Source organism: Chionomys nivalis, chromosome 22, assembly GCF_950005125.1.
Source record: "Chionomys nivalis chromosome 22, mChiNiv1.1, whole genome shotgun sequence".
Classification (NCBI taxonomy): domain Eukaryota; kingdom Metazoa; phylum Chordata; class Mammalia; order Rodentia; family Cricetidae; genus Chionomys; species Chionomys nivalis.
In genome coordinates this window covers 7,413,620-7,435,764 of record NC_080107.1, presented here as the reverse complement: position 1 = coordinate 7,435,764, position 22,145 = coordinate 7,413,620, and the positions used below count along the sequence as shown (strand labels likewise).

The 22,145-nt window shown below is 44.7% G+C and overlaps 1 protein-coding gene across 1 annotated transcript in view; it reads right to left on the bottom strand.

Moving 5' to 3' along the window:
• Pde11a (phosphodiesterase 11A) overlaps positions 1-19,225 on the bottom strand; it is a 270,583-nt gene extending 251,358 nt beyond the window's left edge. The window contains exon 1 of the mRNA XM_057754935.1: positions 18,275-19,225. Coding sequence (XP_057610918.1) covers positions 18,275-19,186 — 912 coding nt within the window. The 5' untranslated portion in view covers positions 19,187-19,225. The remainder of the gene's footprint in view (positions 1-18,274) is intronic.
• Between the last annotated feature and the right edge of the window lie 2,920 nt (positions 19,226-22,145).

Sequence of the window (22,145 nt, the reverse complement as noted above, 5' to 3'; positions counted from 1 at the left end):
CGTATCTATCTAACTTGAACTTAATGTTATAAATGCCTGTAAACACAAGGGTGCATGCCAATGTCTGCTTCACTGATTATAATGTGATATTTTGATGATTCATATGCATTCTGCTCTGGTTTGAATATATTCCCCCAAAAGTTTGTGTTCGAAACTGAATCCCCAAATTCACGCTGATGACATTTGAAGGTGGGGCCTTCCAGAGATAATTGGGGTTAGAGGACATCATGAGGGTGAAGCCTTATGATGTCATCTGGTCTGACTCACCATGAGATAGCCTCCACCACAACACCATGTAGCAAGGAGGCCCTCACTAATGCCCACACCATGATCTTGGGCCAATTAGCCTGTAGAACTCTGAAATAAACAAATCCCTATTATTTACAAATTATATTATCTTGGGTATTTTGTAATAGTAACTGAAAATGAACTATGGCATATTCTTTGTCTTTTCCCCCTCCAATTCATTTGGTTCAGAGCAAAAAAAAAATAAGTTATTCATTGGGTCTTCTCCAAGACTGAGACTGGGAGACACAGAGGGAGAGACAGAACAGCCTGTTTCTGACGCTGGGGCCTGTGGTCCCTCGGCACTTCTTTCCTTCTCAGTAAAAGAGAGCAGGAGAAGACAGCACCTACACTGTCTTCCTCTCCAGGTTACCAGGAAAATCAATGAGATTATTCTGTACCAGTGCCAAGCATAAAATAATATTCAAATATAAGAAACATTTCTATTTATTCTAAATGCACCATATGGGCAATATATGGAAGGAATTTCTGCAAAGAGGACATGGGAAATAGACAAACTAGCATTTCCACTGCAGCAGCAATAAGTATTATGGGGGATATTTTATGATAAGTGCCTCCTTAGACACATGTGGTTTATAAAAGACGACAGCTCTACCAGAACCGGGGTAAGTGAAGGGTTGCCTGGGGCTCATTTGCTCAAGTTTTCCTATTCAAAGTGTGGACACCATGGCCTATTCTTTCGCTTTACGTGTGTATAGAGAATTTTAGAATTAAGAATGCATCTATACTGAATGGGTTTCTTTTTCAAGGAAGAAAAATATCTTTCTGAAACTGAGGCAATCGGGTTCTGCTAGAAACCATGAGGAAAGGAAGATAGAGATGTTAGGGATCTAAGGTCTCTCCCTTTGAGGGACAGAAGCAAGCCCAGTGGCTGAATTCCACAAATGAATAAGCACGTTTTAGAGCATTAAGACATTAAGGGAGAAGAGCTATACTAACAGAGGTGATTAAATCCAAAGCATCCTGGCACATTTAGGAAGACAAAAATATTTCCTCTTGTATACTGAAGAAGGGGGACACTCCCCTGCACAGCACACTGACCATCATAGGGTTAACAGAGATAAGACCCCAGACAAATAAATGGCCTGCTGGTGGCATAGCAACTTAGACAGTGCTGCTGAGAGTTCCAAAGAAGAAGTGTTTACCATTGTCCTCATTTTAATAAAACTTGGGTGTTGGATATCAAGTATTTAAATGACAATTTCTCTGCCATTTGTTCTTAGAATGTCCTTGGGAGGCAAGGTTCTTTATACTGCAAGACACTGACCCACAGGAAACACATTACAACCAAGGATCACATGGGGTAACAGTTTAAAATGTAATTAAACTCTGTGTACTTAAAAGGGAAGGCAAATATTTCATGTACCTGATTATAAAATGAAAAAGAAGGTGCAATCACTGGCCACATGGTAGTAAAAGAGGCGGGGAGGCCTATGAGATTTACATTTTGATTCTGAAATTAAAACTGGGGTGAATCCTTATTTTAATGCTCTATCTATTTCATGTCACCAGTAATGTAAGGAAGAGCGGGAAGACGGGAGGATAAACAAAGAGACAGTCAAGGTGAGGGTGATCAGTAGGAGACAGAGAAGCCGGGGAAGAGTTGGGAGCCCTAACAGAAAGAGACCACTGAGAGGAGAAACCATAGGAAGAGGAAAGGGGAGACAGGATGAAAGCCAGCAGCACCAAGAACTCGAAGGCGTGCGCAGTAAATGTGTGTGTCCACTCTGGCGTTCCCTTGATCTGCAGAGCATTGCATGCTGTGATCTGTCTTTGGAAATGTCATTTAGCTGCTTAACGAAACTGATTACTGATGACTCCAAAAGAGCTTCAGCCTTCTCATGGGTTGAGTGTCTTTAAGCAATGGTAGATAACCCAACTGAAAATGAACCAAGACTCTGATGGGGTTTGACTTGCATGTGTGAGGTGTGAGGCCATCAGTTCAATTCCAGAAGAAAAGAAGAAGGAGGAGGAGGAGGGGGGGGGGGGAGGAGGAGGAGGAGGAGGAGGAGGAGGAGGAGGAGGAGGAGGAGGAGAAGAAGAAGAAGAAGAAGAAGAAGAAGAAGAAGAAGAAGAAGAAGAAGAAGAAGAAGAAGAAGAAGAAGAAGAAGAAGAAGAAAGTCTGACATCTTTACTGAACACAAGCACAGAATGGAGAATCATAAGTGCTTCCCAGAGACAGTAGAAATGGGAGTGGCTGCATTTGCTGTCCCCAAAGGTTTGATCATGAGCTCTCTATAGCCATTAATCTGGCTTCTGTTTCTGCCCTGCATCAGTGATCTCTCTATCTGACCTTCCATACTTTCTCCAGGGAATCATTCTGCCTTGCCTGAAAGGTACTGCCACCGCCACTGCCTCCATCGTTTAAATGAACCTGGAAAGCAGAATAAGTCACCCTTGTTCCAGCATTGCTGTCATGACCTCGCCATCTGATTTTGCCAAAGCCCCAGTCTAGTCCTATTGGAGCCACAGTCTAATCCCTACACATGTGTGTGTGCGCATGCACACATGCACGCACACACACGCGCACACACACACACACACACACACACATACATTCACTCCTTGCTTTTATCCTCCACAGTTTGACTGGTAATACATGAAATATTTGGTTCTCTGGGTCTTCCTCTCTCTAACATTCCCATGCTGGACCACTGTACTCCTGTACCCATCCTACACTAGTGAATGAGGAAACGAATGAACCCTTGACATATAAGTGGCTTAGTTCAGTGACATTCCCTGAAGGTTCTAACATGGCACTCCAACCTACTGCAGTACTCTTACTTGCTCTTGTGACCAAATTACAGCTGTGTTCTGTTTTTTTCTGTATCCGCGAGCATGTTTATAGGTGTGTGTATGTGTGTGTGAGAGAGAGAGAGACAGAGAGACAAAGAAAGAGAGACACCTATCATAACATTTGTTAGGTTCTATGCTAATATAGAGTCCTCCAAAACCAGGAATACTTTTAATAAATTTACAATTTAGTAGAAAGAGGAGTAATGAGCCAAAATTTAAATGACAAAAGTCAAAAGAATATGAGTCATTTGGATAAAGCATTATGGGAATGAGTGAGAAAACAATTACCTTCCACTCCAATCATTCAGTCTTTTAAATGTGTTGTTTCAACTTTTATTATTATTTAATTATTATTATTATTGTGTACATGGTGGAGTGATCCACATGCCACAACATGCAAGGACAACTTTGGTAAGTCCATCCGTGCACCAGACATGAGTTCCAGGCATTAAACCTGTCACCAGGCTCACACGGTAAGCACCTTGACCCACTGAGCTCTCATGGGCTCCCATTTTACATACTTACATATAAAATCATAGCATCAGTTCTGTCCCAGCATGGTCTATGAGCTGGTATCCAATGCAGTTACACGGGACCCCACACTTGTAAAGTTCTCTGTTCCACCAGTCCTGAAGCTATTCAATCTCCCCCAAAATACACAGAGGCATTAATTTGGCCTATTAGCTCAGGCTTCTTATTAACTAACTCTTACACCTTAAATTCTTGTCTATGTTAGCCATATGGCTTGGTACCTTTTATCAGTGAGGCATTCTCATCTTGCTTTTTCTGCATCTGGATGATGACTGCAGACTGAGCCTTTTCCCAGAATTCTCCTGTTCTGATCATCCCACCTGTACTTCCTGCCTGGCTACTGTCCAATCAGTGTTTTGTTAAAATCAGTACAAGTGACAAATCTTTACAGGGGACAAGACCATTGTCCCACAGTAAATGCTCTAAAGTATTCTCTTGAAATTGATAGTAATTTTCATTTTGGATGTGTGCTGTGAATATGAAGTCTGATCGTTCATGGCTCAGGAGTCCACATATTGTTCAGTCACCAGTGGGTTCTCAGCCTCCAGCTTCCTGCTCCCTCCCATGACTCCTACTTCATTCTACACAAGACCCTGAAGGGGTCATGTTGATGAGGGTTAGTGGATTCATTCTACTGTTAGCTTCCCTTCCCAGCTGGGCTCTGGTATCGGTATGAGGAGAGTCAAGGCTCCTTCAGTGTCCTAAATTATCCCTACTCTATGCTAACATACCCAGAAAGGGATTCTGGGAGGTCTCTAGCCCACCCATCCTTTGGGATCTGCCTATCTACCATGTATTGGAAGGAGGTCTGATCAGAAGGTACTATCCTGGGGAAGGAGATTTTCCTCTACCCTAACGACTTTCTTTTATTTACTTTTTCACAAGTTATGTACCCTGACCTGATCGCATCCCTTGACCTTGTAATCATGACACCCTTGAGCTTAGAGTAATAATCTCTTGAGCAAATTTTCTCCCTTCACATCTCCAATTCATTCTCAACAATAGAAAAAAAAAAGCAGGCAACAACAAAAAGATTCTACCAGATTCTCCCTGAGCCTTTCTGGTCCTGCCTTAAACCTTCCAGGTTTTTCTCCCTTAGCACTTGTTGCAAACAGAACCATGAAGAGCTGCTGGAGAGGACAGCTTACAGCTTGAAGACCTCAGACTCTGAGCAGGACAGTGATGGTATGTGTCTGGGACGGGATAAAGCCACATCGGCCAGCTACGTCGCACACCAGCATAGTGAAACGGGCACTGGAAGTTGGTGCTATCCCTGGCGCCAGGTCTACAGAACCTACCCACTTCGTTTCTCCCTCCCCCTCACCCACTGAAGGCAGTCCTGTGTTGAAGATGACGAGACCGGCAAGGGACCTCTTTGGAAGGGAGCTCCCTGTCAGTTAGCCATGCAGGAGAAAGAAATCATCTTTCATGTGTGGCTGCAGTGGGTGGAACACTCTGCCGTGGAGACACGACTGTGGTGAAAGCAACTCTTAATGTCGGTGTAAATTTGCATCCAAGCATAAAAGAAAACGTATTCTTGAACGCCCGCCTCCGAGCTTACCTCTACTCGTGTTTTGACCTATCAGCTTTGAGCCTTTTGTGACAGACTTTTTACCTCTACTCAGGAGTCCTTACCAGGGAACAAACGACATTTCTCATATATAATTTCAAAAAGTCCTGGCACTAGTGTTTTAGGACATGTACCAGCACCCCCGTTTTAGCATTACAGGCACAAATGACTGGAAAAATAAAATCTGAAACAGGTCGTGGATCGTGGGACCAAATCCAGAGTGTCTACTCCCAAACTGCTTCCATCCATTACTTCCTTTGAGTGTGTGCTGTTGCTGTTGCTAAGAAAACTGAGAGTCTATTGCTTTCTAACATGCTTTGTTCATTTAATAGCATTTTGTAAGCAATTTCCTCTGATTAAATATTCCATTTTATGATGAACCATAATCTAGTTAGCCAAGCCTTTAGTCGGACATTTTGGTTGATAATTTTACACTATTATAACTAAGACTATAATAAATATTTATATAGACAAACCTTAGCATCTGTACCCATAAAATTTTCCTTAAGATGACCTGGAATTTTTACATTAGAAGCCATGAATAGTCTTAAAACACTATATAATTACTGTCAACTTTCCCCACATCGTTAGTTCCCGAAGCCTGTGGGGTAGCAGCCAGCCTTGTCTGCAGAGATTATTGGACAGTAGCTGGAGGCTGTTAAAGATGAAGCAAGCATCTCACTTGTGTAGAGGCCAAAGATGTTATGAATTCCATGATATATATACCGTCATCTCTCAACTGGCAGCAAAGAATTATCTACTCAATCCCAAATACCAATGGTGCCTTTGCTGAGAAACACTGTGTTGGTTAATTTGCAGTGAGATATGTATGTGTGTGTTTGCTCCCTGTGGAAATGCTGGGACATCGCTGCTCCTAACTGCTCTCTCCTCCTCGTTCTCAACATGATAATCTCAGGACCATGAGCAAGAAGAGAAACTCATGTTGTCTGATGCTTTCTAAGCCAGGACTGAAAAGAACAAGAAGTAGGAGAAGAATCTGGTCTTGGTGTCACATTCCTGAAGACAAGGACGAAGCAGAAGACAGTCCTAATAGCTGATATAGTCCTAATAACACAGTACAGTCTTCAGGCAACAGTTCTGAAAACAGAGGGTAAGGAGGTTAAGTGACACCCCTAGAACGTGGGCTATGGAAATAGAGGTTTCCAGCCTCACTTTTCCAGAACTCCATGTGCAGAAAAAAAAAATAAAAATCTAGAAATGTTTCCTAGCAACTCTGTCCCAAGCCTACAATTTTTAACTCCATTACAGCAGATATTAAACTTTAAATATGTAACCCCGCACATTAGGTTGCAAAATACCCATAAAAGCCATTCACTCATTAAACTGTACACAGCCATTTAAATGATAAAAGAGTACTATCAAAAATTTTAATTGAAAAAAAAAGTAAAGGTTAAAACATCCTGGTAGCCTGATAAAGCGGTATAGACAGCGTAAACGTAAAACAAACAACACACAGCCTTTAAAGCAATGCCTAGAATGCGCAGGAGAAAAAATATAAAGGAAGCCTTCCTGTTAATTAGTGGCCAACAAATTTAAAGTAAAATTAATCATGAAGCCAGAAATGGTACTTCATGCCTGTAACCCCGCTCTCGGGAAGTAGAAGAAGAGGAATTGCAGGTTTGCAACCATCTTGAGACCTTGTTTCAAAAACAATGACAACAAAGGCTTGGGGTGTGAGGCTGATGGGTAGAGCACTTTTCTAGTATGCAACACACACACATGCACGCACACATACTTATGCATGTGTACACACACGCACATGCATGCTCACACACACGCACATGTATGCTCACACACACGCACACATACTCATGCATGCGCACACACATATGCATGCTCACACACACACACACACACACATCCCTCCATGCCATTGCCTCTCCTATCCTAATAAACTATTACCTAATAAGCTAAAGAACTTGTTGAATTGCAATCTGATCTTCATCTGCTCTTTAATGTACTTGCCAACATTATATTTTTCACAATGAATTAATCTAAGTATTCTTATTTTTTAAACTCTTTAAGATTTCAACAATAAAATTGCACACTATGAGGCTGGAGATTTAATATGGAGATTATACAGCACAGAAACCCAACATATAGTTTTGGCATTGCATATTGTACTGGAAAAATAAATGTACTGATGAATTATAGAAAGATGTTTAAAATAGCTATGTTTGTCAAATGCCAAATGTGCACTGTGATCAGTAAATGCCCTCAGTCTAATGTTCCCTTAAACCGTCAAATTATTTGTATTTTAAAATAATCATTGTCTTGTAAAAAACATCATAGCTAGATATCCCATGATGTTTCATCTTGTATGGAAAGACATAAAGACCTAGAAATTATTTTCATGAGGGAGGGAGTTTGGGCTCACAGACTCCAAAACCAAAGCATGCTGGGAGGTCACATTGAGAAAGGAGTGGGCCAGTCAGTTAGTAGAAGTGAGGAGGGCAGAGCAAGGCTGGAAGCTTTCTCTGGGGTTTTTGAGGGAAGGAATAGGTAAAGACCCTTGGCTTAGGATTGGCTGGTTTGAATAATTTTGCTAGGCTCTGAGTCAGAGAGGCCATTCTGGTTAGTCTGGTACCAAGCCCTAGTATGAAATCTTTGTTTAAAATGAAATCTCCCCCAAAGAAATATGCATTGCAGGTTTGGTCTTCGGTGCGACACGCTCACATTGAGGCCCATGAGAACTGGATTTAACTTTTTCAACAGACTAACGCATAATGAACTCAGCACTGAGTCAGTATTACGATGTGTGGGGAGAGGGGGCTATTTAAAGGAAGCGGGTCATTAACTGTTTGTATATCTTGTCCAGAGTCCTCCCAGCCTTCTTGCTTCTTGGGAGTATGAGGCAAGCAGCGTCCTCCACCATGTGTAGCTACCTCAGCTCAAACCCAAGTGACTATGGGTTGTAACTTCAAAACCTGTGAGCCAATAGAAGCTTTCCCTTGTCTGAAGTCCTTTCTCTCTGGTGTCACAGGTGAGTTAGGGCAGCTGAAACCATAACAGTAAGTGTAGGGATATGGGCTCAGAGTTGTTGGGTTCATATATCAGAGGCACCCTCGAGGGGCAGGGGTGAGTTACTGACTTTTTCAATCTCCTAGAATTCGATCTCTTAGAATTGGCTAGCCTTGGGAGAAGCAGTCTCTCCAGGATGCCCCAAGAGCCAAGTATCAAGAACATAGAAAAGCTGGCCATGGTGATGCACACCTCTAATTCCAGCCCAGAGGAGGCTGAGGCAGGAAAAACCTTAAGTCCAGCCTGAGTTACATAGCAAAACCCTGGGGGGGGGGGAAGAGAACGCTGGAGAGAAGAGAGAGAAGTGGGAAGGGAGGGGGAACACAGGAAATAGTCAACACAGATATTCTAGTTGAAAAGTCTCTTCTATGTGGCAGTTCCTAGTCAGAGTCAGGCTGTGAACTCTGGAGAGTGCACTTGGAAACATAAATTAGGACTTACATTGCTTTTGAAAATGCTTTTTCATCATCTGACGAGAATGTAATGATTTGGTTTAATGATTCGATACTTTAAAAGTACTTAAAGGGGGCCGTGTCAGGAAATGCTGTATAAGCCATTGCTGAAAAGCCAACGACAGACCCCAGAAGACAATTCCTGCTCCTGAGAGTAGAGTTTGTTCCTCTGCACTGTCAAATCTTTTACAGAAACATTACAATCAAGGCGAAAAGCTCCATCAACAAAAACAAAGCCATAGCTGTTTGGGATGATCCTGGCATTTCTTCAAAAATTACAGAGCATCAGGAATCAGTAAAGTTACATGGAAAGGAAGTGGATGCCATTGTGGTGTTAAAACAGGTTTGGATCACAGTGCTCTATAAATTGATGCCGTTCAGTTTGTCTAAGCCTGTTCCTCCCTGACTTGGTCTCGACACTCATGTCGCTCGTGAGAAAGCTGTGCGTCTTTGCTGGACCATTAGTCTCCCCTCTCTGGCTGTGCTTGCCATATTTGTACTGTTCTGTGCCAAGAAGCTGACTGTTGGGCCGGATTCCCTTGGTCCACACTGCCTTCCTGGTTTCAACCACTGTATGGCAATGGCGCAAGGGCAGGGCATGAGGAGGGCATATTTTCCTGACTTCCTCTCTCCAAACACTTGGCTTGTCCCTGGCTGGGTTCCTCTCCTCTGGCCACAAGCCCTGGATAGGCACCCCTCCTCACAACTGTTGTACTCTCTGGGTTTTGGAAGTTGCCCTTCCAGTCTCTGAGTGGCAGTTTGGAAGAGGGGAGGGGAGCAGAGCTAACAACCAGTCCAATCTATTGGTGATAACTCTAAGTAACGGATGAGAAGCAGGGCTTTCACCAGGGTAGGGCAGAAGGACAGCGAATAGGACCAAGTCAGAATCAATAGCTTGTAAATGCAACCATATGAAAACTGAATATTTATGAGACCTTTTGAAACTGTGTGAAGTATGATACCTACAACCAATAAGCTTGAAAGGGCAATGCTTCTAAAAAAAATAATAATCACAAGGCTGATCAATATAATCCCCCACATCTGTAAGGGATTTGCAAAGATAAACAAAACAAAACAAACCCTATGACAGGCAAGGCCTTGAGCTAGAAGCTACTTCACCTTTAAAAATCTTCACTGTCTGAATGAGATAACCATAAGAAAACCAGAAAATGCAGCTAGGCAGAACAGAAATGCCCTGCTGTAGATGTTTTTAGTAGTATGTTCTTAGCTACCAGTATTTGGTTCTTTTTTTGTTGGTTTGAGACAGGGTGTCACCACATATCCCTGTGTGGCCTGAAAGTCACTATATAGACCATGTTGGCCTCAGACTTACATGCGATCTGCCTGTCTCTGCTTCTCCACTGCTGGGATCAAAGGCGTGCGCCACCACACCCAGCTAGGCTTTCTGTGTATAACACGGTGTCCGCATGAACTCTTCATAGCCAAAGAAAAAATAATATTTAAAGAAGAAGAAGAAGAAGAAGAAGAAGAAGAAGAAGAAGAAGAAGAAGAAGAAGAAGAAGAAGAAGAAGAAGAAGAAGAAGAAGGGACAGTGAAGAGGGGACTTGACTGGCATAGACAAGCAGTTCAGATAACGTCCCCAGCTATTTGGGCTTTATTAGTCCTTATTTTTAATCTTCAAAATAGAGGCCAAATAGTTTAAGGATATTTTCTTGGGACTTTTCACTACTACAACAAAATACCATGATCCAAAAGCAAGTTGGGAAGAAAAGGTTAGTTTGGCCTACCCTTTTAGATAATAGGCCATCATTAGAGGAAGTCAGAACAAGAATGCAAGCAGGGCTGGAACCTGGAGGCTAATGAAGAGGCCATGGAGGGGAGCTGCTTATGATTTGCTTCCCTGTCTTGCTCAGCCTGTTTTCTTATAGGACCCAGGACCACCAGCCCGGAGATGGTCCCACCCACCATGAACTTGGCCCTCCCCTATTGATCACTAATTGAGAAAATGCCTGACAGCTGGATCTCATGGAGGTTTTTCCTCAATGGAGGCTCCTCCCTCTGATGACTCTAACTCATGTCAAGTTGACACAGAACCAGCCAGTCCAGACAGACTAAGGAGGTGGGCTTCCAGCTCAGTCATCCATGCTGTCTGAATAGGCAGGACTTGCGATTTGGAGACATATAAGCTGACCAGTGTCAGGCAGAGAGAAAGACAATCACCCGGCTCATTATCATCTCTGTTGGGTCTACTGCAGGGTTAGTGAAGGCTTGATCCAGATCTCATAGGGCTCACATGCGCGAGATTACTTAAAACAAGTACCCGGGAGTGCTGACACTAAGGAAGTAGAGCAGGTACCATTATGTCATTGTAGAGATTGGAAGAAGGCAGCCAGATGTGGAGTCGAGGTGGGATGAGACACCGATCAGCGAGTTTCAAGAAGATGAACTTCTAAGGATGAGAGAGAAAAAATGGACCAAAGCTCACTGGGGAGTCCAGGCTGTCATCAAATGTGTGTCTTAGACTCCCCAGTGCTAAGATGTCACTGGGAGCCACCGTGACTACTTAGACTGTAATGGAGGGCCAAGAAAAGGACGGGGTAATACACTTGTGAGCAGCCAGGAAAGACGGTTCCAGAACTGGCTGGGCATGAAAGTTCTGCAGGCCACAAATCTCAGCTTGAATCCCAGCTCCCTCCTGATCAACTGAATCATTTTGAACAATCCTTAAGGTAGCTAGGCCTCAGTCTTGCCTCCTGTAAAATGAAGCAGTCTTGAAAGGACTGAGTCTCACTGAAGGGCTGAGAACTGGCCTATAGTACACTGGTGAGAGGGCTTCTTGTTAATCACCAGCGACATTCCTACTGCCTCTTACCAAGAGTGTTAACTGACGCCCTACAGAGCTGTCTCATAGTTTCTCATCTGACATTTGCAAACCTGTATTTTCTGATCAAAAGTAATTTATCACTAACGTGTGAAACCACCGTTCTGCTGGAACTAACCGGTTAATAAGAAACCCTTGTGTCGATAGCAAATTCACATCTTATAAAGCCAGGAAACTGGTTTTCTTTGCTATTTTCATTCAAACACAAATAAGTACATTTAGCCTCCAATGCCTATAAATGACCAAGAACCTGAGTTTCTCCCAAAATATTATAAACCCATCCCACTTTCTTACAATTAAGCTTGCCATTTTATGACTCGGATCCTGCTTTCCCACAGGAATGTGGTCAGGTTGCAAAACACCACCCTTAAAATAAGGAACCAAAGAAGCAAGCGGTGTACCTCCAGGATCTCAGTGATTTCTCTACAAGACAGAGCAAAGCTATTCAAAGAGGAAAATTTCTCATGCCTCCTGAATACTGTATTAGACAGGAAAAGTTAGCTTCCAAGTTAAGCCTGCCTTGTAAATAAACAGGTGACCAAACCTCAAGAAGCAAAATAAATCAGTCGGATTAGTAAACATTTAGTTTATGGGTAAAGGGAGAGACTTAAGTTCACCTTAAATCACCTCTCTGGGATTTCTGGAGACCAGGACTTGTCTGCACTCCGTCCACAGACCAGGCAGCCAAGTGCGATTTGTCCTGTGTTTATCACGATCGTGTGTCTGTCAGGAAGAGGGGCTGAAGTAGGAAATGGTTCCTACTGCAAGCACAAAAATTGATTCTGGCTCTGGGATAGTGAACTTGCTTGTAAGCTTGAGGGAATTTTTTAAACACTGCGTACAGAGCTGAAATCAAATTTCATGGAACTCCTTTATTACACAGTGTTGGAGTAGGGTCAACATCCCTTTTAAAGTCAACCTCACTGCTCAACGACGAGACCATTGATGATCTGTGCCCCCCTCACCCCGTTCCCTTGTTAGAGACAGAGGTACTTTTCATCACCAGACTTTCCAGATGCCTGAAATTAATTCCTTCTCAGACTGACATTTTAAATGTAAAAATGAAGACTAAAATCAGGTGGAAATGAAATTCCACGAACTGTTAAATATTAATATAGTATTATACCTGATGATCCATTAAGTATTGATCCATAATGACCATACTACTGTAGTATAACGCATTCTTAAGTACAATGTACTACCTGACTTCTGTTTTGTTTTCTGTCTCCTCTCTAGCTCAAGCAATCAGCTGTCTCTTCTCATATCAGGGGAAGGCAGAGTAGGGTTTGGATGGGCAAAGATGGAGGAAAAATAGTCTCCCTGGCAGGAAGGAAGCAAAGCACAGAAATAGAAAGGCCCTATCCAGGCATCGAAAATGGCACATAATTTAATTAGGATGAGCTGAGGCCACGTGAAGGACTGCAATACACACTGGGCTGGAATAAAATTGAACCTCTTATACTCAGTATGACTCACAGTCAGGCAGGGCCGGTGAACATGTGGCCAGAGCCGTTGTGGGAGGAGGGGCAGACGGATGCTGCTCCACTGCCCTGTGAGACATCCTTAACACTCTGGTCTTAGAATCTGCCTTGCACGTAAAGTCCAATCAAACGAATGAGTCTGAACCCTGAGTTCAGAGATTGGGTTCTATGTGTGCTCCCATCCCATTTTCTGCCCCCAAATTAGGTCTTGGCCACCTGACCTTCACTCCCTAGCGTACCAGGTCCCATCCAGACTGCCTCCTCTCCCCTTTGCTCTGGAAATAGGCACAGCAACCTGGTTATCTCTAGGGGAAGAGCCTGTATGCCACGTCTGCTGTAGCTCTTTGCTCCTGAGTGGGGTCTGTGTGGAAACAATCGTGCGGTCCGTGCCAGCTCAGGGTGGAACAAGGTTGTGATGATCCACCCTGAGCTAGAGGCACCAGGAATCATTCAGCAGGCAATTCATCCATCCAGGGCCTCTCACCCACCCCAGACCAGATTCAAGAACTTCTCAGCCTGGCAGTTGCGATCATTTAGGATTTCTGCCCAGAAGTGGCTGTGGTCTGGAGTGCAGACTCTTGGGAACGGGAGACTGATGTCTCGGTGCCATCATTTTACACTCAACTCCACAAATGACAGACAGAGCTGTTTTGTTAATCTGGCTCCTCTCTCTGGTTGGGGTTTTATTTATTTGCTTGCTTCACTTTGTGTTAAGCAAGGGTCCCACTCTGTAGCCCAGGCTAACCTCAAAGGCACTAGGTAGACTTAGAGCAACCGATCAGATTGTGTGCACAGGAGGCTGGAGTTGCAGGAATGGGTCACCGTATCCCGATACCTCCTGTTAGGCAAATAAATGTCTGATAAAGCTGTTACCCTCTCCCTATCTCTCAAGCATAGACTCCCCAAATCACCAATGGTTTACTCTCCCCTTCACCCATATGCTCACCCACAGGACACATCCTCCCATCTGTTCCTTCGTGCCAGTCCCCGCATTGCCCATCTCTGTTGTAGTTGAGTTGCTCATTATGGCTCTGCCAGACCATCGTAACACACTCCCAATTATTCTCCCAGCTTCACACCTTCCTCTGCTCCATTCCTCAGTCACTGCCACCCAGTTACCCAATGTGCCATTTGGATCACACCAAGGAGCTTCTTGTGGCCTATTGTCAATAGCTTCTCTTATCAGATATTCAAGATCCTTGTGTCCTCAATTCACTTTTGCACACTTGAACTACATATAGCACATGCAGTCTTTTAGCTGAGTTAAAACACTCCTTGTCGCTTATATGTGTTTTGTGCTTACATTTCACTCTTTTGTCTGAAGCCATTTCATAGAACCTAAAATGCGCCCACAAGCCTGAAAATCATCTCCAGCCGGAAAACCTGACCCTTCTGAACAGTTAACATGGTGCCTTCTTCAGGGAATCGTCTACACCAACCCGGGCACTGCGGTGAACGAGACGCAATCCAGCTTTGCCATTCAAGCACAGTGTGGCAGAAAGTGCAGAGCTCTCTGCTTGGAGGCTTGGGGTATAGGAAGCAAGCATGCCCTCTTGCTTTTGTACACACACGACTATAATGGGCTCTCTGTGCCTGCCTGTGGGATCAGACGAATCAGTGACTCTGTTGTGTAAACAGAAAGCTCAGCACACCTGGAACTGTCCTGCGTCATCCCCGTGCCTCCTCTCAGTTCACCTAACAAAACAGCCTGCTGCTTTTCAGACCCAAGCCCAGCAGACACCTGTATTGTCATTATCAACACTGACACAGACTCATCTCGCACTTTCTACTAAGGTCTAATGTGCTATATTCTGGGCATTTGGAATAATCTCAAAGGGAACACCTGTTACTTAAGCGTTCTTATTTGCAACCTCTGGAGGGCAATTTATTCATTACTATATTAAAGTGGGTTGTTTAATAACTTATAACTGTCAGAGAAGAAAGGTAAATTATAGTCACTGTGATCAAACTGGATACCTAAAAGCCATGTATTTTTCCACCTGCAATTCTTTATTTTTTTCCCCCAATTTCAATCCTGTTTTTTAGGACCAACTAAGAAACGTGATGTAAAACAGAGAAAGCAAAGGAGATTTAGTTTTGCTGTCAGACTCCTATTCAACCTCAGTATCTCATTATATAGTCTACTCTTGACTTCAGGATGCCATATTCATCATCATAATTGTGTAAGTGGCTTTAATGCCTTTTTCTTTCTCACGTGATTAAGATCATTAACCTAATTACCCAATAATTAAATTTTTGAAACTCTGCATGATAGAATTTTATTCTTCTGAAGAAAAAAGGCACTAACTGGATTTGAGCAAGACACACTTTTAACTCTCTGGGCTTATAAAGAATCAAGGATGGTTATATTTATACATAGAGACTTCAAGATGTTTACAGACAGAAGAATTAATGCATCAGAATTATAGGCAAATGTGAGACTGGAGAGATGGCTCAACAGCTAAGAACCCTGATCTTCCAGAGGACCGGGGTTCAATTCTCAGCAGCCACATGACAAATTGCAAACATCTGTAAGTCTAGATCCAGCACATCCAGTGTCGTTTTCTGTCCTCTGTGGGTACTGCACGTATGTTCTGCACAGAAACATGCAGGCCGAACACCCATGCACATAAACTAACTTTTATTAAAGTTAGACCTTGGAAGGGTCAGTCTTCTTTTTGAGACATCTGTAAGTGCAGAGAAGGGAAAGGATGGGGAAATGCTAGAACAGGCAAAGGGGGCAGCAGCAATTCAGGTCCGGGAAACTTACCTGGAGGAACAAAGCACAGAGCTTTTGCTAGGCTAGGATATGATTAGCTGTCATCAATGACACTTAAGGGACTCTTCAGAATAGAAGGACATCTATTTACATATTCCTTAAATGTAACATTGGCTCAAAAACAGTTGCTTTGAAGACAGAGCTTGGATCAGGGAAAGATTAGACTTCTCAAATGTGCTCAGTCTCAAATGAGGGGAACACTTGAAAGGAGGGAAACAAGAATACAGACAAACCAGATACCACCACCACCATCATCACAGACTGATGCCATTTCTTAAATAATTGCCGTGTGCCGGGTACAGTCTTAGGAGCTTTGGTGCAGCGTCTGATTTCGTGTCCACAGAACAGCCTTTGCCGGATAGGGGTATTGTTGCCACTTTGTGAGTGGAGAAATGGAGACAGTGAGATTAATTCTCTTTAGGCTCAACTAATGATGATGATAACGTATTAACACAAAAGGGGGGGAAAAAGCAGTTTCATCAGAGAGCATCATAAGTAAAAACGAAAGAAGTCACAAGCAACCAAAAGCACACAACTGCAGAGCAGAAGTCAATGGCAAAGTCAATAATAATAACAGCAGCGACAACAAGAGATTCCTCACCCCAAACAGGTGAAACTAAAGGTGCCTGTAGCACCTTCCACCTACCTTCCCTTCTCAGGTCTCCAAAAGCTTGTCTTATTTATAGCCACTGTCACCGCCCTGGGGGAAACGGGAAAAGAAAAAGCTCCCTTCTCCCATGTCAGTTTCCAAATGCAAAGAGGCAATTTGCTTTACTGGCTGCAGAGTAAGGGCTGAGCTCACAGGGAGCCACAGCCACTGAAAACCCCATTGGCACTGCTTGTCATGGCCTCCACAGTCCCAATCCTAGGCCTCAGCAAAGCAGGCTGAGGGTACCAAGAACTCTAGACTTGAAAGTGCTGTGTATGAACAATATCCAATGAAAGTTATGAGCTGAAAGAGAACAGTTTTTAAAAAGCCATAGAAATAGGAGAAAATCAGTTATGGATGAATAAGAATTGTAAAGGCAATAAAAAGACTACTGCCCAGGGTTGCACGAATATCCTCCAGTTCAGGAGGGTATTTTGTAGCTCACACATACAACATGGGTGTGGAAAGAGAGGAAAAAGATGTGTGATCTTACAGGCTCTTCGACGCATCAATTACTGAATGCTTTCATTTCTTCCCATGACTTTTTAGGACCACAGAGAAATTGACATTTATTGAAAATCATAAATAGGTTGCTGATCCTCAACTTGTCAATGTCTTTAAGAAGAACATAGTGAATAACAAAAGATTAACAAAATAAAACACTTTCCCAGGCTCTCCTTAATGTTAAAGGGTCATATTGACAGACATGTCACAAATATATGAGACTTGGTTTAGCTCAGTTCAGCTGGTCTATGTAAAATTATAAACTTGCAGGTGAAACAGAAAAAAAATTGCAAAAAAGAAAAAGTCCTTCCCACAATTTTTGCTATTGTACTCAATGGCATCCAAACTCTAGAGAAACATATGTCTCCATGAGACAAAGATATAGACATAAAGTAACCATAGAAGCAAGGGTGAAAACTTTCAATTCTTAGGAACTCGGAGAAAGTCTCACAGAGAGTAACACCCAGCTCCGCCCCTCAGGGACCAACAGAATGAGAACTTTCAGATTCAGCAATCTCATATCAAGTTTAAATCACTGTCAAAATGAAGTCAGAAAAACCACACAACAACATGCTGGGTTTGCCTTTCCACTTGAATCTAGCATGTTTGCTGTGACTATTGCCTTGGGAATTGCAAAGAAAAAAAAAAAGAAAAAAAAAACTATACCAATGGGGGTATTCTACAAACTGAAAACCTGCTTGCTCACTTCCATCTAAAGCTGACTACTGTGTCCAGGCTTGAAGATGACTGAGCCTTTTATTTGTCCAGCCTCTCTAAACTCCACTGAAGCAGACATGAAGAAGAGCCGAATGGGCCAGAGAGTCAGTCTGTCCCATCTTTCCTGTCTTGAAACTCATGCAAATTTACTAGAGAAAAGGTAGTCATCCCGGAGTTAGGTACTCTGTTCACCTTCTAACCTTGAAATAGAGTATGGAATAGCATCATCTCCCCACCCCCTAGCCAACACCAGAGACACAAAACACCCATTTTCTTCAGGATACCACTGGGGTTCTAGAAGATAATCCTCTTTCTAACAGGTCACAGATGCATTTAAACCGTAAGACCTATTCTTAGGGATAGTATCTTGACAGAGATACATGTGGAGTTACTGAGTGATACAGAATTTTCCCATAAGCCATTGTGTTAGGAAAAGACCATTCCATCAAAGATAATATCACTCTCTAACTAAACTCCGGAAGGAACTCAAATAGCAAGACTATATTGCAAAGGGTCTAAATAAAAGTGGTCCTGGTCGTCAAAGGATGAGGGGAGGCTCGGATGCCAGGCTGGGGCTGGGGAGCAGAGGACAAGGAGAGCCCTACCTGATAGGCATCAGGAATGTTGACTGTCTCTCCGTGCTCCCCGACATAGCCAATGATGCCTTTGCCCCAGGGGACCTGTACCTCGTTTGAGTTCTCTGTGCTGCTGCACGGGAGAAGTGGGGTTCCCGCGTGCACATCAAAAAATTTGGAGACCAAACTCTTCTTGCCAGCAGCTGCCCCCTCCACTAAGAAGAGAGAGCAACGGTCAGCGTCCACCATGAGACAGACAAAGATGAGGATCTTGTAGCTTAGGCTGGTGAGGTCAAGGTCATTGGAGATGTCCTTGACCAGTTCCAGGAAAAACTGGCGTTCGTTATGCTTTTTGAGGTGGCATTTATAGTCGATGGCCGTAGGGGGATATTGAGGCAGATTCACCCTTGATTCCAGCAGGGCGCTGAGAATGTGGGCTGTGGTGGGGGGCAGAGAGCTGGCCTTCCTGAGCAGGGCTCTACGCCGGACACTGCTCATGGGCTCCTGGGCCCGGGAGGTCACCTGTTCATCGTAGGTCCTGTTCACATGAATGGCTTTAGAGCGGGCAAAGCTCTTCCGCAGCTCTTTCTGCGAAGCTTTCCGCTGCAGATTCCCATCGCCCCGGCTGCCACTGGCCCAGCTGGGGCTCAGGGGAACCCCAGTACTTTCCCCACCACTGGGCATGGGATGGCTGTTAGCAGAGCCCTGTGGTCCAGCAACACCAGCATTCCCAGTGCTGCCTCTGCCACTACCCTGAGCCAAGCTGCCAGTGCCAGCCAGGGCAGGCTTCAGGCCTGAAGCCCCCTGTCCCGGACTGTGCCTTTGTAGCCACTTGTCCACCAGCTCCTGCTTCCCTTTCCGCATCAAATAGTCTTCCAACAACTCTGGATGCCTATCCAGAAAAGTTTCCACCTCCCCGAAGTCCAGGCTGGAGGCTTCCATGGTCCAAGGCGCCCCTTGCCTTGTCTCTCTGCTCTTGGACCACACGATAACCTGTCCCGAGGCCTCTAGCTGTTGCTGCACATGTTTGCCTACACCGGTGTCCCCAGCTCGGTGCTACCTCCCTGAGGGCCAGCAGGAGGTTGATAGGAACAGCAGGATCCCAGCTGGGTGATGCCAACTCCTTCCGAGGTTCAGAGCCGCTGTCACCCACCCTACCCTTTCTCCTCTTGCTCCGGACAGGTGCCGGCCCGGCCCAGAGCGCCGACCGCGCTGCCACCGCTGCTTCCCCGGGCGGCTCGCACCACCGCTGCTCTGGCTCCCGCAAGCCGCCGCTCCGCCCGCCGCTGGAGCCCGCAGAGTGGACCGCTGTGTGCCGGAGGTAGGCAGGACACGCCCCGGAGTGAGGCTCCGAGACTGCTAGGGGTAGGAGGAGAGGAGCAGATGGGACGCACAGCAGCCAAAGTCCACGGCCCAGGGTGCCAGGCGGTTCCTGGAAGAGTCTCTGCGCAGCTCCGAGTGGGGAACGCACCTAGATGCCCCCCCTACAACGCCCCGCACGCCGCCCTAGCAGCCTCACCTCCCCAGCCCGCCCCGCTCCGCCCCCTAATTCTTCAGCTTTTCAGAAGGCCTCCGGGGAGCCCAGTGGGAGTCCACGTACTGAGAAATATTGATGATCTGTGAGGATCGGAACCCAAAGTGCACTCCGAGAAATGAGGGTCCCCAGAGTCAGCCCGGGTTTTATTTTTCTGGGATGAGACTGTACTTTTAGTTTGCTCGGTTCCTCGGACTGCCCAGCACTCTGTGGGCGTACAGTAAATTTTAATCAAACTAGTTTCCTTGAAGTTCCCTGTGTAAGAGATTCTTGAATTTAACGAAACTTACCCTCTCCCTTCTCTCGGTGATGGAGGGGAGCTGTACTTTGAATGAGCGTGTAAAACTCAGTTACTCTGATTTAGGGAGACCCCTTGGAGCAGGGGCTCGTGGACCCTTGGGCTTGAGCCTCCTTTTCTGCTGTGCACTAGATCCATTGATTCTCTTCCTCTCACCAAAGAGTCCTTCCCTTCCCTTCCTTCTCTCTCAAAAGTAACAACGTCTTGGGGCTTCCGCACCAAGATGTCTGCTGTAACAGGTTCCTCTTGGCCCTGCTCTGGCAGTTCTATGGATCTGGTTTGTCATGCTAACAAAAGATTTCGCTTTGGCATCTTAAAGAGGATCGGGGTGATGATGATGCTCTCCTGAAGGAGTGATACCTCCGCTCCTGCGGGAACAAGGCAAATGCAGAACCCGGGTCACTTCCAGAATAGGAGACCCTTCCAGAATGCTAGAGGTGAGAGTGATAGACCAGAGCCGCAAAGGAGGCAAGCAGCGATTCCCAGAGGCTCCAAGTGGAGCCCAATGTAGATGTCTTCAGTAAGTGGACATCAGAGCTGAGTAGGCAAGCTATATTAAACCTTAAATTAGTATAGAAATTAAATTCTTTCAAGAGGCCTATGGCACAGAGGTTTATTTCTCTTCTTTAAATATAGAAAATGCTGGGAAACTAAGTAAATGAACCCAGGACTCACAGCCAAGCGGTATACGCTCATTAACTTGGCTCTAGAAGGACGCACACACTCAGACAGGACACCGAACTGTCCCCCGCCTGTGCCAGGTGAGTCACATCTGTGCCAGAATGTAGAACATACAAAGAAGGTGGCTGATGAGGTAGAGCATCTTCTAAGTATCCTTCTGACAACACCAGGGGTAGAGAACACTTGCTCAAGAGTTCCTAGCCGGCCGTGAGACAGCTCATTGGGAACAGGCACTTTCTACCCGGCCTGACAACCAGAGTTCCGTCCCAGGATACACGTGGTGGAAAGAGAAGGGACTCCCTCAGATTGCCCTCTGATCTCAGTGCAGCCCACCCACCCACACAATAAGTAAACAAAAAAATAAATGTTGTTCTAAAGTTTTGATTCCAAATGCTCCTGCTTAATCAACGCAGCCGAGCAACCAGAACACCAGTATGGATTGGAGAAAGGCCCCGGTGTTTTTCTCGCCTCGTACACAACAACACTGCGTACTATGACCAGCAGGAGGAAGGAAACGGCTCTTGTTGTTTTGTAGCAACTTTACTGATGTGTGAGTCACCAAGCTTTCTACCCACTCTTTTGAAGTTATAATTCAAGGTTGAGGATGGAGCTCAGTTGGTTTGGCTAGCAAGCATCATGCTAAACACTCCATAAAGCAGGTATGTAGTACCAGGACTTTATAGTCCCAGCAGTTGGGGGTTAGACATATGGGCATCAAAGCTACATGAGATGCTTTGTCTAAATAAAATAATACTAATACTAATAATAATAATAAGGGGCTGGAGGGAAGGTGTAGCAGTCAAGAGCATTGCTGCTCTTGCAAGGAACCTGACTCCTAGCACCCACATGGCAGCTCAGAACCATCTTTAACTCCAGTTTCTGGGGATCTAATGCCTTCTTGTGGCCTCCACAGACTCCAGGCACACACTTGGTGCCCATACATACATACTGACAAAACACTCACACACATAAAACAGAAATAAATAAGACTCTAAAGACTAAATAAAGAGATACAAGTTAGTGAAGCTCAGCATATTCATGGATTATGTGTTTGGTGCTCACAGGGTGAAGGAAAACAAAGGAAATACACAGGACACCAGGATGTCGCTGATAGGTGACATGAAGGGCAAAGGTTAGAAAAGGACTGGATAAAGGGAAGAGGTGAGGAGGATGTCGTTCTGCGGAGGCGGCAGCTCGGCAGAAACCTATAAAAATGAGGTGTGTTACAGCTTGAATAACAAACAGCCTACCAGGCCAGAGAAGCACGCTCCAACAATGTGAGAAGGAACAGGTTGGAGTATTTGCGAAACAGCATGAGACCAGCTACAGGCAGAGAGCCAGAAGCAGAATGCTGGTAGTTAGGAGTTGACAGCTGCCAAGAAAGTAAG